The sequence below is a fragment of the Papio anubis genome, chromosome 15 (genome assembly GCF_008728515.1).
Source record: "Papio anubis isolate 15944 chromosome 15, Panubis1.0, whole genome shotgun sequence".
NCBI classification, from domain to species: domain Eukaryota; kingdom Metazoa; phylum Chordata; class Mammalia; order Primates; family Cercopithecidae; genus Papio; species Papio anubis.
Window position 1 is genome coordinate 38,376,715 of NC_044990.1, and position 22,364 is coordinate 38,399,078.

Consider the following 22,364-nt stretch of genomic DNA (forward strand, 5'->3'; position numbering starts at 1 on the left):
GTCTCAACAGCTATAGTGCAACGCATGGAATAATATCATCATTGTGCTGAAAGAAAATCTGCAAACATAAAATCTTTCAAGAATGAGAGTGAAATAAAGAAAATCTCTCAGTCAAACAAAAACTGAGAGAGTTTACCACCAATAGAGTTTTACTAAGGCAATTTTTGAAAGTAGGTGCAAGATAGTTCCAGAAAGGTTTGGAATGAAGAAAAAATTGTGTAAAACAGCAGTAAGAATGTCAAATATATTGAGCTAAAGAGAGATTGAAGTAAAATATTGGACAATTTAAGCATATAGTTTTGGAGGGCCTAATTGGTGTTATTTATTTAGAGCTTGCATTATTTGGAAGAATAGTAATAAAAACAGTTAACTTTAGATTTTTAAAGCTAGACTATCAAAATAGCTAGGGAAACCACTAAAAAAAAATGCATAATTTCTAAACTTGTAGAGGAAAGTAATGCAGTAAGAATAGTTGGAAGAGAGACCAAAACGCATTGTTTGAGAGTGTGTGCATATATACACATACACACATACATATGTATACATACATATATATATAACACACACATATATATGGAAATATCACAAAAGTAAGAGACAGTGAACACAAAATTGAGAAAGTCTGTGGAGGCAGAACACAAACTGTGGCACTCTACATGGTCCCCCTTAGTCTGGGGTCAGTGAAGTTGGCCACAGGATACACTCAAGGGTGCCTCTAAATGCCAAGAGTGGAGTACACAGAGGGAACCCGAGAACGAGTTCTCAGCAGCACCTTTGGTAGCCGAAGGGTCTATGGTGAAGATGGAGAAAAACATCGATTAAGATCCCACATTTCCTTCCTGAATTCTCTGGCACGATTTCAGCTTGGGAGAATTGTACGATCCCATGAAGGAGAGGATGGGGTCCCAGATGTGATGAGGGGGATTTTCCCCTGGCCAATGAGGTGACAGCTCAGGTCACAACATCTGACTTATGTGAATTAAGGAATCAGATATTTCATTGTCTGAGAACAAAACAAAACAAAACACCTCACTCACCAAATGTGGTGATGATCTTTGGTGAAATTTCAGGTGACTTTTAGTTTCTTTATATTTTCATTTATGATCTTAACATAAAATACCCCAGATATATATAAAACTAAACTCATCTGATTGTAGGATGTAACAAGGAGATTTTTCTGTGTCTTGAAAAGACCAGTGTTTGTAATTCCCTAGAAGTTGCCCTGAAAACATTATTTTGGTTGTAGTTTTTAATGTTCTAATTAAATTTCCTACGGCGGCTGTGCTTTAGAAACTGTAAAGCCCATATCTGCTCTCATTGTCATCATCTTTTCCCACGTGGAAGTTAGTATTTTGGCAATCATTCTGCCCTCAAGAGATCATTTTATCAAAACAGAAATCTGTAACTCATGCTGTTGCATAAGACTAAGTCACCTTCTAACAGAGGATTTCCACATTATCGGACTTCTGTAATTATTAATATGTGTAAATAATATATTTAAAAGCAGAAAATCAGATCAGAGAAATGGCTGTGGTAGAGACTGTTGTTTTGCCCAATGGTTTCCCCTCCTTTGGGCACACAGCTAGATTAGCATTCTCAGCCTTCCCTATCATGAGGTGATGACTAAGTTCTCTTCAGTGGAATGTGAGCACAAGTGCTGTCCGCTACTCCTAGGCCTGGCCATCAAAAACTCCCACATCCCCTCCTCCAAACTCTTTTTTCCTTCAGGCTGCCTACCCCTCACCTGACTCACCTCCCCAGCGAAGGCAACCACAAAGCCACATGCTGAAATGGCAAAGTTACCGTCAGCCTGGGGCTCTGAATGACTGTGTGGAGCATGCTACTCCCACCCCCGCTGCCACCTCAAACCTCTCTAGACCACGTGTGCTCAGGAGATTAGCTGCTGTCAGGCTTTGAGTCTTTGGGTCTGCTTGTTTCCACTATCTTGCCTACCCTAAAGAAAACAGTGGCACATTCTTGAGAGTGGCTCGTAATGGCTTGAGAATGAAATTTTTTTCTCTAATGACTTTATTTGTAACAGTCCTCTTCAGAGGATTCCTCAAACACTGTGTGGTGTTTCACCCATGAATGTCAGATTTACTTCATTAGTTAATTTGATCTCCTGGGTGCAAAACTGTTCATCTTTTCACTCAGTGTGAAACAGAGGCACACTCTGTGGGGTACATCTCAGATGCCAAAAGTTACACAGAGCAGTGTTTTCCACTACATCTATTTGGTTTGTTACAATTACGGGTGGGAATGTGATGTGGAAGCTGAAACTGCAGTTTTCAAAGTGGAAAAATAGCAGAAGCCTATTTAGAGAAAACCAAAGGTTTAAAGTGATGGTAATAACTAAAACTCCATACTCCAGTAGTCCTCTCTGATCCTCAGTTTCCTTTCCACTGTTCAGTTACCTGTGGTACAGCACAATAAGATATTTTCAGAGAGAGGCCGGGCGCGGTGGCTCAAGCCTGTAATCCGAGCACTTTGGGAGGCCGAGACGGACGGATCACGAGGTCAGGAGTTCGAGACCATCCTGGCTAACACGGTGAAACCCTGTCTCTACTAAAAAATACAAAAAAAAACTAGCCGGGCGAGGTGGTGGGCGCCTGTAGTCCCAGCTACTCAGGAGGCTGAGGCAGGAGAATGGCGTAAAAACCCGGGAGGCGGAGCTTGCAATGAGCTGAGATCCGGCCACTGCACTCCAGCCTGGGTGACACAGCGAGACTCCGTCTCAAAAAAAAAAAAAAAAAAGATATTTTCAGAGAGAAAGACCACATTCACATAATTTTATTACAGTTTACTGTTATAATCATTCTATTTTCTTAGTTATTGCTGTTACTCTTTTACTGTACCTAATTTATAAACTAGACTTTATCATAGATGTGTATGTATAGGAAAAACATTTTTTATATAGGGCTTGGAACCATCCTTGGTCTCAGGCATCCACTGGAGGTCTTGGAATGTATGCCTGCGGATAAGGGGAGGCTCCTGTAACGTGCTGTTCTGGAAGAGGCTGCAGACATTTCAGGAGAGTTGTCTCCTCCAGAATGAGCCTGCTGTTTTGACTGTTCTTCATTAGCCTATCTCAGATGGCACTCAAATGTAGCGGAGCCATTTACACATATCCCACAAATCTGACTCTAGAAGCCTTGATAAATTATATGAATATTGACTAAAGATTTCTGCAAGGAGTGCTGTGAGACTTTATACACGGGACACACAGAAAAATGTTTTAAAATTCCACTTCACCTGTCCATCTCTACCAGTTCCCTACAGTGGTTGCTCAAACATCTCTCCCATGGCCGTCTCTTTGCTTTCCTCCACTTTCCTCTCCCTCTTCTTTTGCTAGCTCCTCTGTTCTTTTCAAGGCAAATCCTGCTACAGTTCCTTCAGATACTCCATGCCTTGTTCAATACACTGAGCTAGAAGGAAAGGTCCAGGGAAAGGAACAGAGGTTGGAAAAAGGTTGCGAATTCCTAAGTATGAATCTTTTTGTTTCTGTCATAATGATATTGAAGTTTTATGAGATTGTATTAATCATAAGATTCTTTTCTATGCTCTTTCCGCTTTTCAAGGAAAAGCTGTTAGTTCCCCCAACAGCACTGTAGCCCTTCACTGAATGAACTGGGAAAGTGCGGAAGGGCAAGGCCCAGAAATTGGGGGTGCGGCTTTGATCTCTACAGATATCAGTTGTAATTCTTGGTTACCATTTTTGGGGAGCAGATGCTTCAGTCCACTGACAAACACTTGAGAAATGACTGAAGAGCCTTTAGGGATGCAAAGATTTACTCTTAAATGTTCTGTTTGTTTCCATTTTTACCCAGGATTCTAATGCTATGGAATTCATAAAAGAGCAGTTCTGGAAGGCTTGCTTGTCCTTTAGATAATGCTGGAGGACAAGTACTTCTTCAGGTTGTTCGCTTGGAGCTTTCCCTGAAGCAACCAAACTGGAGCACCCACCCTGCGCCCTGCAATCGCTGTAGCTGTCCCTCAGCCTTGCTTCACGAAGAGGAATGATGGTGATTACCTGGCACTGCCATTTTGTCGTGTCACTGGACGGGGAGGCCTGTGTTAGGAGCTGCCAGGAGCCATTGTGAGCAGGCGAGTTTGAGATATCTGACCACAATGAGGGCCCTAAGTTCTCCAAGAGGGTGGCTGAGACTCCTAGTCCTGGATGATCTGCTTCCTGTCTCTTACTGGGGATGAGAACCCTGAACTAGAACTGAGAATTCTAGGGACACGCGTTTCCTTTGGCCTGGACCCTCTGATGGCCAACACCCACCTGGCACCTCACTCCTGGGGCCTCTGCCGCACACTTCTGTGTATGGGGTCTCTGACAGCTTCACGTTACCTATCATCATTTCCTCTGTGACCTTTACAGTTGTCAAATGAGCTTATGGTATTTTTTTTTTCCCCCTCTAGTCCTTTGCCCCTGGAGTGAAATAAAGCTGCACATTAATCAACTTGGGTCCAGACACTTCGCTTTGAGAGTCTTTTGTAGTTCTTTGCTGTCTAATATAACATACATTTAGAAGCACGGCCACCCTGCCCTTTCGGAATCCATTGTATTCTGAAAGCCGGCATGACATAAGCTTGTTTAGATGAAAGGGCCAAGCCTGTTTTGGTAGCTTCTGTTTGTCTTGCTTGACTTTGGTGAGATCATATTAAAGTTTCATGCTTTCTGGGTGTGTAAAATTGATGTAGCATAAATTAGTTGGCTGATCTATGCATTTTTCCTCTATTGTTTGAAAATTACTGTCTCCGGGAAGCTCCCTAGTGGATACAACCTTGCCTGCATGGATCTTAGACAAAACACCACTGTTCATAGTTGTCATAAAAGTATGTATCTATGGAGGAAAAAAGGGCTCTCTGAAAAATCAGACAAAATGGCTATTTTTACATATTCTTTTTTTTCTTCCCATCATTTCTAAAGAATGTACATCCCATGGTGATGTGGATGATCTAATGGCATTTTGTACCGGCAATGTTAAAAATTGGTGTGACAGACTTCATCTCAAACTGTATGGTTACATTCTAAAATCACACATGAAAGCTTATATTGAAATGTATACTTGAAAAAAATATACTTGTATCATGTAGGAAGGTGATGTGCTTGACTTAAATACCAAGATAATTTAGTGTAGAGAAATCTTTGGAATAATTAATATAACAGATGTTCACCTTGTAATACCTTAAAAATAGAAATCTTAATGCATTTAAAATTAATTAAAGGTTGAAGCCTTCTAACTTAATTATATATATTTTTATGAAGATGAAACAAAATTTAAGGAAGTTTGATACCATAAGTAATTATTAGTTGTTTTCATTTTGTAGTTGGCTTGGTAAAATTTATACAGCCCTCTCGCCCAAAAATAAATTCCAATGACTTTTTTAAAAAGTATGAACTTTTATGCTATAGAAGATGCAATATGCTTAGCTTACCCTCAATCTCAGACCTATTTTGTGCCCCAAATGAAAATTTCATGCTGTTTCCCTCTTACAAACTGTTATACATGTTGTTCCTTCTACCTGGAACTCTTCCACTCCTTCCCACCTCTGTCTAGTCCTGCACATCCTCTTAACTTCAACTTAAGTCGCTACACAGGAGGGCTTCCCTGATCCCCCTTTCAGCTCTGTTAGCCTTCCATTATATTCTCCCCCTAAACCTATACTTCTTATACCAAACACAGCTATCCTAAGTTTGTCTTCTCTGTTAGATTATGCACCCCTCTAGGGCAGGGACCATATAGTTAATTCTTGAACAATACAGCTTTGAACTATGTGGGTCCACTTATACACATAGATTTTCTTCTGCCTCTGCTGCCCCTGAGACAGCAAGGCCAACCCCTCTTCTTCCTCCTCCTCAGCCTACTCTAGGTGAAGACAATGAAGATGAAGACCTTTATGATGATCCACTTCCATTTAATGAATAGTAAATTTAGTTTCTCTTCCTTCTGATTTTCTTTTCTTTTTTTCTTTTTTTTGAGACAGAGTCTCGCTCTGTCACACAGGCTGGAGTGCAGTGGCGCGATCTTGGTTCACTGCAACCTCCGCCTTCTGGGTTCACGCCATTCTCCTGCCTCAGCCTCCCGAGTATCTGGGACTACAAGTGCCCGCCACCACGCCTCACTAATTTTTTGTATTTTTAGTAGAGATGGGGTTTCACCACGTTGGCCAGGATGGTCTCAATCTCTTGACCTCGTGATCCACTCACCTCGGCCTCCCAAAGTGCTGGGATTACAGGCATGAGCCACTGTGCCCGGCCTCCTTATGATTTTCTTAATAGAATTTTCTTTTCTCTAGCTTTTGTTAAGAACACAGTATGTAGGCAGGGCGGAGTGGCTCACCTCTGTAACCCCAGCACTTTGGGAGGCTGAGGTGGGTGGATCACTTGAGGTCAGGAGTTTGAGACCAGTCTGACCAACACGGTGAAATCTCGTCTCTACTAAAAATACAAAAATTAGCTGGGCATGGTTGTGCATGCCTGTAATCCCAGCTACTTGGGAGGCTGAGGCAGGAGAATTGCTTGAACCCAGGAGGTGGAGGTTTCAGTGAGCTGAGATTGCGCTGTTGTACTCCAGCCTGGGCCACAAGAGTGAAACTCTGTCTCAAACAAACAAACAAACAAACAACAACAACAAAAAACAGTATGTAATACATATAACACACAAAATACTGTTGATTATTTATGTTACCAGCAAGCATTCCAGTCAATAGTAGGCTATTAGTAGTTAAGTTTTTAGGGAGTCAAAAATTATCTGTGGATTTTTGACAGCCCAGGGGGTCAGTGGCCCTAACCCCTGCATTGTTCAAAGGTCAGCTGTATTTGCTTGTTGCACTTTACATTCCCGGTATTTAGCACAGTCCCTGGCATTACTGAATGAATGGGTCTATGTTAGGGATAGACATCTGAACAACTTATGACGGACTCTTGCTTCTAATTACTATTGTGTATACATACATGTGATTTAATAAAAGGATGAGTTTTTAAAGAATAAACCAAGAAAATTCTCTAATGAATCCCTTGGTCTTCTTTGATTCAACAAATAGTTGATTAGATTTTTTTTTTTTTTTTAACAGATGAAGTAAATTTTATTGAGCTTTATGTCAGGTGTCATACAAGACCATGAATACTCTTGTTCTTAGTAAGCAAATCAGATAATGGGTACATACGGTACTAGATCAGTGTGCAAAGGATGTCAGGAACTTTTAACTTTTAACTTTGTTTCCATATAATTATAACGAAAATATAATATAAGGATTAAACTGTGGAAACAAATAGGACGAACAGATAGAAGACTTACACGGGAATGCTTTAGCAATAGCAGGAGCATATTTCCTTTTTAAGTTGTCTTTAAAGACTCAATTATTTGTTTGTCAGTATTGCTGGTTATGGACTAGAAAAGGCATTATCTATGGGAGGACCACACCAACTTTAGTTCATCTACAATAAATCTCTTACCTTCAGTATGAATGGAGTATAAATTGCCTGTTACCCAAAGTTCAGTATGAATGGAACAAAAATTGCCTCTTATCCAAATGATGAAAGTTAGAAATTTCTCAAAATATGGTTTTCCAAAACACACAGCTTACTACTGATCCAAGGTGTGAGAAATACTGTCACGAGTGGACTTGTCTCCTTAGAACTTCACACATTTGGAATTTTAAAAACCCCACTTGAAAGTACTCTATTTTTTAGATACTATTAAAAGGCCTATCTTAAACAAAGTGATTGTTTTGGCAAAAAACCAGGCTTGTGAAAGTTTCTATTTATGTATTGTGCTTCTATTTCTCCCTAAATTCAGAAAAAAAAGGGAGAAAAGGAAAAAGAAAGCAAAAAATGATGAGCATTGGTATTTTGCAGAGAGGCTAATGGTTTGGGAAGCACTCACCTCCTGTACAAACCAGACTCGCAGAAATCTCCAGAGTCTTCCAGACGCAAAGGGTCTGACCAGCTGTTCATCTGTGCAGAAGCAGCACTCCTGGGGGAGCAGTGCACGAGAGGGCGCCACTCTCAGAGGACCCAGAATTCCTGTCAACTGATGGTCGTTTGACCAACTCTGGCAGCAAACATCCACGTTTAAACTTACCTTAAGTTTATATATGTGATTATCTCACAACACTATACTAAAAGATAAACAGAGATGACAGAAACTCAAATGAGAAATTTCTCCATTGTCATCTTTGGTACATAGGTTTTCTGAAGATTCTTAGCACTCTGGAACAATGAAGCTGAGGGGAGAGTCGTCCACAAGGACAGCTGCACAACTGCGTGCAAGGCTTGGCAGAGGCAGCGTGTTCGGTGCTAATTGCCAGTGTTGTTCCATGGGGCAGTTCAGAGCAGTGCAGGGAAACAGTGATGTTCTAAGATCACAGAATCTAGAGTTTGGGAACACTGACATTTTTACCCTGTTCGCTTCGTACTAGCTGTGTGACCATGGGTTAGTTACTTAACTTCTTTACACATGAGTTTCCTCATTGTTAAAATGCAGCCCCAATAGCAATTTCTTCCCATAAGGTTGTAATATACATAAAGTAAGATAATATGCATAACAGGTTTAGAACAGTGCCTGGCGTGTGAGTGCACAAGCTGTATCAGTGAGTGGTTGGATTCCTCACTGCATTTCCGCATGCTGGGAGTGAGCTGCTTTACCGCTCAGACTGAGCAGTGTGGCAGCCCAGGTCCTTGGCAGGTGCTCCTTCCCACTAGGCTTTTTGCCTGTACAGACCACTCCTTTCGAGGGCAGTGCTGATCTATTTCAGTTACAAGACCTGGTGCAGGCACATGAATAAACCAAGACAGTTATTATGTCCCTCAAGGAGATAAGCAAACGGAATATGTGATGGCATGAGGAAGGTGATAAGCCCCAAGGCTAGGGTGCCCACTTATGATTCCATGAAATCACAGAACACTGATGCCAAGCAAGATAAAGTCCTTCAGAGCTCATATATGCCAGCCTCCTCCCTGAGTAATAGATTCCTTTATTATCTCCCAACCAAACCGAGACTAGCCTCTGCTTGCTGAGGTAGCTTGGTGAGTGAGAGGCTGTGTGATGAAGGAGGGAGTGGGAAGAGCCAAGAGACAGGCGCTTCAGCTGGGGCAGGTCACTCCCCCCTCAGGAGAAGACCAAGGGGTTCCAATGAGATGACATCCAATGTTCCTTCTAAGAACTTGCTCAAATTCTAAGACTCAATGACTTTATAACTTTGGAGAGCACCTCTGTCATCACTGGGCAGCTCTACAGTTAAAATGCTTTCGCATACATACTATACTCTATTTTTATCTGTTGGCTTTAGCTCTGTCCTCTGGAGACACAGAAAGTCAGTTCATTATCTTCTCCATGTGAGTTCCTGAAGGATTTGCCGGCAGCCCTCCTGTCTTCTTTGAGTCCTGCCTCCCTCTGAACTTGTGATGTGTATAGCGTCCAGCCCTCACTGCTGATGACTCCTGCTTCATGTCCCCCCCCTCAGCAAACTCCTCTTATCTCATGCTTCTTATTCTGCCCTTCTCTTTACTCTCCATATGTGTGCATGGTCTCTGTCCTCACCAACACCCTCCAGTCAGTGCACCCGTCAGCCAGTTGGTGAGTGTGACTTCTGAAGGCAGTTGCTGTTTAGCATTACGCAGCTTATAGCAAAGGAACCACATGTCCACATCAACACAAACATCAAACCCAAGGTCCAAGGTCTAGTAGAGCTGACAACACTGTACAGTTCAGGTAAGGTCTCTTGTCTCATTTCTGAGGTTTAGGAAAGGCCAAAATGCCCATGCAATCCTCCTAGGTGTGTGGGATATAATTCTAGGACTGAATCGATGGTTGTTATTCTGCAAGATACTTGAAGATGAAAAGTGGCTGCATTGTTTCTCAGGAATGAACCTTGGTCCCCTTCATTATCTGCTGTCCTATCAGAGATCACACTCAATGGCTTTTTCTCAAAATGAGAGGCACGTGGTAGCTGTGGAGGATGAAAACTGTTGTCTGTTAGCTTGGATATCTATTTCTTGCTGCCTTTTTCTAACTCTCCACTTCTCTACTCAGAGCAAGCTTTTTGAAAGACCCATCTTGTCTCAACTCCACAAAGAATGGAGGAACTTCTGTCTGTGCTTTGGCCTCATCATTAAGGGGAAGTAACTTCCTTTGAAGCCCAGGGTGGTGGTAACAAGGATATCCATACCGAAAGAACGCCAAGAGGTAGGTGCGATTCAGGGCTCAGTTAAATAAGTGAGCATAGGTTGCCTTGGTTTGTTGCTTCCCAATTCTCCATTAGTAGACTTTTAACCCTTATAGGTCAGATGTAAGTTAAAATGCAAATATTCCCTTGGAAGGGTAACATTTTGCTGTTACCATCCACCTAAAGAACTGAAAGGAGGCTCAGTTAACAGAGAAAGAGAAGCCATAAAAGTAGCAAAGGTGTAGCTTCTCAGGAAGACAGGAGCTGATCAAAATCTAACTTTGCCTTCCTTGTGCTGTATCTGGGCCAGGCCTAGAGAACGGTCACCCTGAGTGACTCTCTGTGAACAGGGCATTTGGTCTCTGCAGGCTTGCCATCCCCATGTGCTTCTAACATCCTCATGCTTAATAGTGTCCTTGAAGTGTGCCTGTTCTTCTTATATAAGTGTGCTTTCTTTGGCTAATCAGACAGAAGTTGTTAAGCATCTCTGGAGAGTATGAGAAAAGCTATTACAATATAAAAAAAAAACAACTCCTTTTCTGGGCGGATTCACAAGGAAGTGCCTGAGAGGCAGCTTTCCCCATTGACTGCCAGCATAAAGGAACTAATCACTGAGAAGCTGGGTGGCGAATTGGTGGACTTGGTGAATAGACAATGTTTCCTCTAAGATCCCGGGCCCCGAAGTTATTAAGGGATGAGGCTGGACACTTCTTGATGAGGTCCCTTAATCTCAAAGAGACCTTCAGTATTCATTTCATAACGGGAGATACAACATTTAATCTAAGGGAGGCAGTAAATATTTTGCAGAAAATGTATGGCATGATTTCCAGAACATTTTAACCAATGTCCTTATAAAGATTAAAAAAAAAAAAAAAAAAAAAAAAAAACCAGGTTTGTTTTCTTCCGGTCAGCAATTCTTTATTTTGGGGAGAGGCTGTGGAAGGAGGAGAGGGTAACGGATACAAGCTATAACTCAGGAAGGTGACACAAGGAAGGTCAGGCTGGACAGAATGATGTGTGAGATCATGTTAGAAATATCACCAGATTCCTTGGGGAGTTGTAAAGGTGCCTTAATTCTTGTCCTTGCCAAACATCCTATAACAGTACTACAAGATTTTATTTATGATCACAGTCAAATTGGACTCTTATGCCTGGGTAGGCCACAGGTGTGGAATGTCAGTCATGGCTCTTACACTCATCAGAATGGCTCTCATTAGGTCATTAAGGAAAGGAAAGGTTTCAAGATGAGGCCCTCCAGAGAAAATGTCATTTTCTTCAGGCTGGAGAGGCACCTGTTTGCTTTTATTAGGCACCTAGTTGGTTTTGCATTGGAAGAGCCATGTGTTTGTGCCTGAAATAAGGGAAGGAAAGAAATATCCCATTTTAAAATCAAAATTGATTTTGATTTCATCCCTGATGAATTGGGTACTTTAGTTATGAAGTCTAAGCTTTTGTTGCCTAATTTTGTAGGCTTTTAATAGAGAATACTTCACACAGATTAAGCCTTGAAAGGAAACAATTACCAAATATGTAAATAGACATTTCTATATACTAATATCTGCACCTAACTATATTTGCCTTTACGGCTATTAAGTGTATTAAATTAGATACACATTAAATATTTATAGTCAATCTTCTATTTTTTTGATGCATACATGAATATTCTCCACCAGAACCAGTCATGTCTGTGAGAAAGCAGATACTTTAGGCAGAACTCCACTGGAATATACATACCTGAAGACTAAGTCCCACTCTCAAGAAACCAGAACATTTGTTTTAATCTGTTTAATCTAATTATTTTATTATAGCTTCCTATAATAGGCCTTATGTTTGACCATCAATCACACAAACTCAGATTATACATAAAATATTAAGATTAGATAGATTCTGATTGGACATTCATCTTTAAAATAAATGCTAGTAACCCTGAGTTAGAAAATAAGGAGAAAAAATAAATTTTTGCTAATGAGGTTATAGTCCAAATATAACATGAGATAAAAATGTCAAGATAAAAATGGAAAGTCTTAATCTTTAAATACTGTTAAAAAGTAGTTAAGTAACACAACAGAAACTTACTAAAATGCTTTAAAAAGCTGTTGTAAATGAAAATGAGTAATTTGTCCTGAAGAGATAATCCAGATATTTGGTTTCCAATTCTGTCATTAGAATGCCTTTTCAACAATTAGATTTCAAATAAGAAATCTATAATAATGTAGATCCATAGGCACATGGTGAATGTTGATAATATCAATTGCAAGAAGGCAATATCTGGAGCTTTTAAAACACTTTTTGTCCAATGGTTGGGGTTTCAAAATGGATAGAAGAATAACATCTATCATTTTAGAGGTTTTCTGAAAGAAACCAAGGTTCCTTTTAAATTCTTCCTTCTTGGAGATGCCTAAAGGGAGCCTATTGTTGAAGTAAAATACGACACTCAAATATAACTAGCCGAATAGGAGACAAAGAAGCCTCTATAGTTGAATCCTAATTAGAGGACATTTTGTTCTACTTCAAGCCCTATCCCCCATTCTAGCTTTAACCTTCTTCTTAGATCCACTTTAAAAGGCAAAGGTCTGCTTAGGAATAATGAACTTTCATGGATCAAGGTTCCATTATTTTCATTTTATGGAAGATCTGGATTCAGTTCTGAAATACTATCCGGTCTCTGTGGGTCTTTGGGACTCCATGTGTTTTGCTAAACAGCAGCTCTTCGGCAAAACGATTGAACAGTGGGGCCCTAGGACATATTTTAAGAACACTCATGCCTGGTTACCATTTAAGAATTCACCAGACAAAAATGATTACCAGGTCACTGCCAGCTACAATTCTTACATTTCAACATTTTAAATAATTTATATGAAAGGCAAAGAAAGTACATGTCACTTTTTTGGTTTTCAATCAAACTAGCAGTTTACATATTAGGACCTATTACTTTCCAAAAGTCACACAGTCCCTACAAGTTTGCCACACAGCTTATTACCAAAAATATTTCCAGTCTACATGTGTTTACATATCAAAGAAAGCTTAATTAATCAGAGGAAATCTAGCACAAATGTATGTTATAGCCTAAATAATTTAGTTTCTAGCTAAATGCAGATCTATTTCAGATTATCATATTTTAAAATAAAAATGAATCACCCAGGAAATGATCACTTATGGCTAAACTAGTATTTTAATGTCATTAATAGTTCTTGTTTTTGAATAAATAGTATGTTAACAATTAAAAGACTTTTGGAGCAACTTGTTGTAAATTGTGTTTTTTAGATTTACCAGAAAATTTTGATATGAATTATTGAAATACCCACTTCCACATATAAAAACTAGGTGTCTTTGATATATTTTGTTTAAATATGCAAATATGTTAACAATAAAGGAGATATAAGCTCATGTAATGAGATTACTTCCATTATTTTTAAGTTACTTTAAATATTTGTTGGGGAAAACTTGTTAGCAGTGGGTCATTGATCTAGAACAACACAATGACCACCCAGTTGTCTGTGTTCTACCAAATTCTCTACACTAACATGAGAAAGGGCACAATGATCTTTCTGGGATCAGGGGTTTATTACTCTGTTCTCACTCTGTTAATAAAAATATAACCAAAACTGGGTAATTTATAAAGGAAAGAGGTTTAATGGACTCACAGTTCCACATGGCCTCACAATCATGGCAGAAGAGCAAGGGATGTCTTACATGGCAACAGGCAAGAGAGAGCTTGTGCAGGGGAACTCCCCTTTATAAACCATCCGATCTCATGAGACTTATTCACTATCACAAGAACAGCATGGGAAAGACCTCCCACCAGGTCCCTCCCATGACACATGGGAATTATGGGAGCTACAGTTCAAGATGAGATTTGGATGGGGACACAGCCAAACCATATCATGGGGTTTATCATTGGCCTGGATGGAACATCCTTGTCAAGACACACACACACACACACACACACACACACACAACTTAGAGAAAGAGAGACAGTCAAAAGAAAGAGAGAGAAGAAGGAGAGCACACGGTTTATTATGAGGGATTGGACCAGGTGATTTTGGAAGCTGAGAAGTCCCACCATCTGCCACCCGCCAGCTGAAGGTGTAATGCCAGTCCAAGCTCAAAGGCCTGAGAAGCAGAAAAGCCCGTGATGTAAATCCTAGTCTGAGTTCAAAGGTCCGAGAACCAGGAAGGCCGATGAGGAAGGGCAGGAGATGATATCCTAACTCAAGTAGAGTGTGCAAATTTGCCCTTCCTCCACTTTCTGTTCTATTCTGGCCCTCAGGAGACTGGATGATGCCCACCTACAGTGGCAGGGCTATCTTCTTTATTCAGTCTATGGATGAAAATGCACATCTCTTCTAGAAACACCCTTACAGGTACCCCCAGAAATAAAGTCGTACCGCTTGTCTGGGGCATCCTTTGGCCCAGTCAAGTTGACACATAAAATTAATCATTGGCTGGGCACGGTGGCTCATGTCTGTAATCCCAGCACTTTGGGAGGCTGAGGCGGGCAGAACACAAGGTCAGGAGATTGAGACCATTCTGGCTAACAAGGTGAAACCCCGTCTCTACTAAAAATACAAAAAAATTAGCCGGACGTGGTGACAGGTGCCTGTAGTCCCAGCTACTCGGGAGGCTGAGGCAGGAGAATGGTGTGAACCCAGGAGGTGGAGCTTGCAGTGAGCGGAGATCGCACCACTGCACTCCAGCCTGGGCGACAGACTCCATCTCAAAAAAAAAAAAAAAAAAAAAAAAAAAAAAAAAAAAAATTAATAATCATACTGGCTCATTCAAATGAACAAACTGCTTATTCAAAAAAATAAACTTGTACCTTAATGGCTGCCCTCAAATTTAATGTCATTGCTATGGTTTGGCTAAGGAAATATTATGCATTTAAAAACCCTAATCATACCTCTAGCCCATTGCTGAAGGAGCATCTACCAAGTAAAGTAACTCCAAATGATCTGTTCCTTGAGTTGGTACTCACCTTTATCAGTGGTTTAGAGGTTTCCTTTCCACAGCTATGGTCCCTTTTGGAGCCAGCTGCTGTCATCAAGGGAGAGGGAGTGTTGGCTGCTGACCTGCGGGTGGCCAGCTGCTTCTGATACTCTGCTAGCCTTGGGCTCCTGGCCCTCTTGCTTGAAAGTTGTCCTCAGCCCCTGCAGACAGATGCTCTGGAGCTTGACTGTTCCTTTACTGGACTTCCTGCTTTCCTCTGCCCCGGGAGTCTCCGTCATCTTTACTTTCCTTTACTTGCCAGGCTTCTTCTTCCCTGTGGCTGCTCCCTGGTCCTAAGTTTCCAGAGTGTTTACCTGCTTCCTGGTGTGTCCAAACTATCCAGTTGAATTTAAGTTTTCTTTCTGAAAAACCCAAGTCTGCAAAATCACATTAAGAACTGATAGAGTTCTTTCATTTAAATTCTTTCCTAAACAAAACAATCCTGCCTTGCTGTTAGGGGTGCTGTCAGCTTAAATGTGTAAATGTCCTTCACCTTTCTTGATTTTTAAGGTTTGTTTTCAGAAAAACAGGAATTGCAACTGGAGGGCAAAATGCACACTTTAGCAATACATACAGCTTCACATTTACTCCTACACTGGCTATAGAGAATACTCTATTCTCCAATGTCTATAAACAGGGCCTGGTTCATAGTTCTAATTAATTAACTTTATTAACTTGGAGCTGAAAGGAGGTGGCAACTTAAGGAAATAAAAAGCAATAGACCTTGCCTGACTAGTTCCATATAACTGCTTTTTAACTGAAGGTAAAAGAACAGTCACTTACTTATTACATGTAATAAAGCAAAATAGATGCTTAGACAGACTGCATAGCACAGGCTATTCCCAGCTTATCCACAGAATATGTTTTCAAAAAAAGAGACAAAAGAAAGCATTTTTTTTCATTTAGTGCAAGTAGCAAGTTTATTTTCTTTGATATAGAATTAACAGAGCAATGATGCCCAAATGAGGTAATACTACATTTGCATAGGATAACTTTCCTTGACACACTTATTTAGATCTTTGTTAAAGTTATTGATTGTCAGATCAGAGAAATTGCAATTCCAAGTTTATTCATAAAATAAAAAAATGTTGTTACTTTGGAAATTTCAAAATGGCAATTTTATCTCAGAGTCATAATTACAAGGGAAAAATACTCTCTTAGCTAAGACCAAGAGTTTCGGCAGCACTGCAATACTGTTTATATCCACGTTACACAAAAGCACATGCATTTGGCAAAGAGAGTGCATACGTTCTTATTGCATCTTTTTTCGTTATGTGCTGTATTGCTTTATGGTCCCCTAGAGGGTCTACTTAACACAAATTCAACAATGATGATAATGAGGTCACCAGTCATTTCCTTACATATATAGCCCTAATGTATTCAATTACATGTTTTTGATGTTGTGCTGGTAGTATATAGATCCCAATTAGGGAGAAACCTGGGCCTATATAAACAATATATATGGAATATACATGGATATGTAAAGACTTGAGGTTGATGACTTGACATCCGTTAATGGATTAAAAATAGTAAAGTAAAAATTCCAGTGGCTTAGAAAGATGGTATTTTCTTAAGGACACACTGCTGAACACATGGCCACCTACCTGCTCTCTAAAGCAATATGTATAATTTAACCACCAAATATAGAACAGAGGAATACCAGGAGACAAAAAAAAAAAAGTATTAAAGCCCATTACAATCTTGAATAAACCAAAACCTCCAGTACACAGAAAAAGCATTGCAATCATATATTTAGTTTTATTTTTCTAATATATGTCATAATTTAAAACTATATAAAGTCACTTACATAAAAGCAATTTTTTCAAGTGTTATAGTTTAGAGCATGGCTTTATATTTGGCTTAATCATTTTTTTTTAAACCAGTTTAACTTATAAAGCTCGTAATCTTGCCAGCAGGGCTTCAACTTCGGGAACTGATTCATTTTTAGAAAAAGAGCCAAGAAGTTCTGTTTCCTTTTTTCTGTTGCTTTCTACATTACAGGCTTCCTTCTTCTCAACTGCCTTGATCCTCCCGGTAGACGTATGAGTGTCTAGATTATAATTAAGCTCCTTGGCGACTGGAGTCCTTGTTGAGTTGCAATTGATATTGTAGTGTGAACGTGACCCTTCTGTCAACTGCACTTTCTGATTTTCTACAGTAAGGAAAAAAGAAACATAAAACTTATCACCATGAAAACCAAGGACTGTGCACATTATAAAACACATTTAAAGTAATTATTCTCAATAAATAAGTAGTCTTCTTACATAGACTGAACAAAGAAACATTTAACAGAGTAAGACAGGTTTAAAGTAATCACACAGGATTTTAAGAATAAACTAAAATATAACAGCCAACCATTTCATTAGCACTAATGCCCATTTCCTTCTTCCTTTATGCTTGACATGCCTGTCACGTGGTTATTATCAGGGCCTGGTCCCATATTTCTTTCAGGTCTCTGTTCAAACACTACCTAAAAAGACAGGCCTTCTCTAGTCACCCACCCAAAATAGCATTTGGCCTTTGCAATGCTCTATCCTTCCCTGTCATGTTTTCCTTCACAGGACTGATGATGGCTGGACACATCATATATTTGCTCACTTGTCTATTGTCTGTCTTACTAGAATGTGTGCTCCAAGACAGTAGGGACATTATTTTAACTACTGCTGTAACTTTAGGGCCTAAAATGGCCCTGGTGCAAACTAGGTCCTCAATAAATATTTGTTGGATAAATAATTTCCACACTCTGTGACACAAGATAAACATTAGCTTGAATAATAATGAGATTAATTTCCTTTTTGAATGAAATCAAGAAGAAAAGTTTCTATTAAGAATTTAAGGGTCAGGTGTGGTGGCTCACACCTGTAATCCCAGCATTTTGGGAGGCCGAGATGGGTGGATCACAAGGTCAGGAAATCGAGACCATCCTGGCTAACACAGTGAAACCCCATCTCTACTAAAAATACAAAAAAAATTATCCGGGCATGGTGGCAGGCGCCTATAGTCCCAGCTACTCAGGAGGTTGAGACGGGAGACTGGCATGAACCCGGGAGGTGGAGCTCGCAGTGAGCCGAGATCGCGCCACTGCACTCCAGTTTGGGCGACAGAGTGAGACTCCATCTAAAAAAAAAAAAAAAAGAATTTAAAGAGTCAATTATTTTCCTTTAAAGAAATAATGAACTTGGCTAGGTGCAGTGGCTCACACCTGTAATCCCATCACTTTGGGAGGCCGAGGCAGGTGGATCACCTTTAGGTCGGGAGTTCGAGACCAGCCTGACCAACATGGAGAAACTCCATCTCTACGAAAAATACAAAATTAGCTGGGCGTGGTGGTGCATGCCTGTAATACCAGCTACTCGAGAGGCTGAGGCAGGAGAATCACTTGAATCTGGGAGGTGGAGGTTGTGGTGAGCCAAGATTGTGCCATTATACTCCAGCCTGGGTAACAAGAGAACAAGAATGAAACTCCGTCTCAAAAAAAAAAAAAAAAAAAAAAAGAAATAATGAACTTGGCAAGCAAACAAATAAAACTTCCCAGCAAACCAGAATGTTATATGTAATTCTCAAGTATATACACATCTATACATATATGCATGTACATATATACATATACACATACATCCTTTTATTGGTAAGTGATGATAATGGTGACTTATAAAAAACAGACAACTTCAATATTCATGTAACCTTGAATGGGACTTGAAAATGGCTTCAACAAACCTGACATGACATTTAAAGTTTTTTGGTTATTCTCTGAGAGATGTTCCATTGTCCCAACAGTAATGACTTTGGAGCACAAGCAGTCACTCATGACAGTGTGTTTTATGTGAGTGCTGAAAATTCCAACTGAAAACAGCTTGTACATTAAAAGGTGGCTGCTGAAGATATTTACTGCACTGTCATTTCCTGACCAGGGGCTTCCAGTGATGGATGAGGATTTTACACACTTTCTTGGACAATCTCAACAAATTTTAGAAGTATGATCACCTTTTAGCTGCTGGAAGAAAATAAATACACTTTTTCTTTCACCTTCTATATCAGGTGGGCAATTGTTACTCAAAAATCAAAATCTAATAGAGCAGTGATTTTCTCTTAAAGGAGTGTATGCTCTGTAGCTTATAATGTACATATTGTGTTTGCTGGAAAGAGCACAGTAGATGTGGTATTCCTGCAGTTCCTATGACCACATCCTTTTCTAGCACCCACACTTCTGTCCCAAAGAATGCTTGAAAACTGCATTTGTAGCTAAATGTAGAATGTTGGCCAGCTTACTGCTCCTTCCCCAAAATGTTCCTATCTTTGCTTATTTGATTTCTTGCAAACCACTCCATCATGATGGTATCTCCAACAAACCAGTTTATTCTGCTATTAGACAACTCTAGTTAAATGTCAAATGGCAAAGAAGAAATTAAATTAGCCAAAATATGGGTCTGGAATATGAAATGTGTATGTGTGTATGTGCGTGCGCATGCATGAACTCCAAGAAAGTAGGGACATTGTTTTAAATATTGCTATAGCTTTAGTGCCTACAATGTCGCTGGTGCACAGTAGGTGCTCAATAAATACGTGTTGGGTAAAGAAATTATTTCCACAATCTATGACACAAGATAAGCATTAGTTTGAATAGTAATGCCGTTAATTTCTTTCTTGAATGAAAGCAAGAAGGAAAGTTTCTAATCAGAATTTTTAAAGTCAGTGGTTTTCCTTCAGAGAAATACTGAACTTGGTAGGCAAATTATTACAACTTTATATATATATACACACGCACACATGCACAAACACACATACACACAAAACTCATACACACATACCATCTTATGAATCGCCTGTATTTATATAGTACTTTTATGTATAAAGCATTTGTTGCACTTCAAACATTACCACCCTCAGCATATAGATTGAGGGGTAAAAGCGAAAGAAGGTTAAGTCATTTGCTTAGACTTAGTTACTGAGTAAATCAGTGGTTGACGCCAAATGCTATCTCTAGAGATACTGAGGCTGTCTTCAAGAAATCTGAAAACCTTTTTGCCAAAGGAAAGTGCTAAGTAATTCAAAGCTAAGTCATAATAATGGTGTCCTGTACTTATACTTCAAAATGCCTTCTGACACACTGAATTCTCCCAACAGTTTTGTAAAGCAGATAGTACACCCATGTAAACTACCTTAACACAGTATGTCCAAGGTCACACACATCCTCCATTTCTTTCCTGGTCTCACTTAGATTCATGCCTACGAACTTCAAAAGCACGACCTTTAACCCACTACAATTCCCTAGTCCATTCACTCTTCCATTCTCCTGGACAACTATTTCACACCTTCCCCACTCTTCCAAACTTCCAACATGTCCCCCTCTTTCTCATTTAACTCATTCATAGAGGCGATCAGAAGGAGCCCCTGCACATGTCTCACCTGTTCCCCAACACCTATTATCTGCCTACTGTACACACATACATCTGCCCCTCCTATTAGGATGAATCAACCTTCCAAGCTCCCCTCTGAGGACAGCCCTCAAGGTGAGTGATGGATGTGATTTTTGCTTGTCTATTCAAGGACATCCCTCTGGCTGCTTTGCCCTCTCTCTGCTGCATTGTAAAGGTTTCTTTCTCCAGGTGCTCATTCCCCACAGCAGAGAAGCTCTAATAATCATAAATTTAGGAGGTGGGGGGGATCTCTATTTGTCTCCACATCCTGCTCCAGCTATCTAAATTCTTGGCTCCCTTTATAGCAAAATACCTTGAAAGAATTGCCCATACTTACTCTCTCAATTTCTCTCTCCCTATTTTTCTCTTGAACCCACTCCAATCATGCTTTTGACCCTTTACTCTTCTCAAACAGTTCTTGTCAAGGTCGCTAATGAACTGCATGCTGCCAAAAACAAGGACTGCATATCTATTTGAATGTCTTAGTACTCCTTGATCTATACCAGATCCAAGCATTGCCTGAGTTTTTCTTTTAGTGTTTGGTCTTTCAACTTCTTTGGAGACTTAGGTAAATAATATTGGACGGGCCAAGGCAGGTAAAACCATTTCTATCCTTCTGAGAAAACTCAAAATAGCTGTGGGCTTGCTTTAGGGACAAAATGATAAGAGAAAAACTACGATGGTATTTATCTCCTCTGTGGTTTCAGGTGAGGAATCTTTCATGAGAAGCAACAGACAAAACAGTATAAAAAGGAGAGGCCATTCCTAAGACCACTGAAGAAATAGAAAAGTGCACAAGAGTTTTTTAAAGGATGTTTATAGCTTTGTTAGAAATTCCTAGTTAACAACTCTTCACTCCCAGCCCTCACATTAGCTCTCACCACCCCAACAGCCCCCATTCTGGTCCTCACCTTCTTTTTGCTTTGTCTCCAGCCATGGGACACCAAAACTGTAGCACTGAGCAAGTCAGATCTTAAACTGCAAAGCAGGTAAACGAAGCTGGACAGAAGGTTGCCTATCCCACTATAATTAGAGATAGTGCAGGAAGAGGAAGTGCTCAAGTTGGAAGTTCACTTTGTTTAAGCCTGGCTTTGTTGCCAGGCTGGGGATAAGCTATCTACCCGCCTCAGCCTCGCAAAGTGCTGGGATTACAGGTGTGAGCCACTGTGCCCACTGACCCCAGAAATTCACTCTTACACAGAAATCTTATTATAATGTGTCAAGGCCAGGTGTCTTCTGTTATTACCATTATTTTAGAAGTTTGTTATTGGTGGCTTTGTGTGGGCTGGAGACCTAAATTCCATGCAAAAACATGTGCTGTTTCTAAATGGTTGATGTGCAAAAAACAGAGTGATCCCACAACCCTGTAAGTTGGAGAAAAATCTATACTCGATCTAGGTGCTCAGAGGCATAAATAATTTGTAATTTGAGGCAGGTGGGCCCATTCTTCTCATATGAAGTTAGTTACAAATGCAAGATGATACCTAGGACATATGGACTCAATGAAAGGTAAGGCTGGGGTATCAATAAAAAGACAAACATTTCTTTTTCTCAACTCAAACCTTCACCATACACACTTTTAAATGGAAACTAAAAATATTAAGGCAAAGTGGGATGATTAATTCTTCAAGGTGAGGAGTTTCTTTTATTATTTTACAAATTGAATCATAGGCCTTTTTTTTTTTTTTCTGTTTAAGATACTACAATTGATCTCTATGTACAATATATCTAGGACTACTGCCAATATTCAGGGCCACTGTTGATTGTAGTACTGGTAGGCAAAGA

At 39.9% G+C, this 22,364-nt stretch overlaps 1 protein-coding gene across 2 annotated transcripts in view; it reads right to left on the reverse strand.

The window, feature by feature from the left end:
- Window positions 1-16,053: 16,053 nt before the first annotated feature.
- Window positions 16,054-22,364, reverse strand: part of DIAPH3 (diaphanous related formin 3) — a 495,444-nt gene continuing 489,133 nt past the window's right edge. For both annotated transcript variants that reach the window (XM_021929669.2, XM_021929670.2), the window contains one exon: window positions 16,054-17,314. In XM_021929669.2, the coding sequence (XP_021785361.2) occupies window positions 17,052-17,314 (263 nt within the window). In that variant the 3' untranslated portion in view covers window positions 16,054-17,051. The remainder of the gene's footprint in view (window positions 17,315-22,364) is intronic.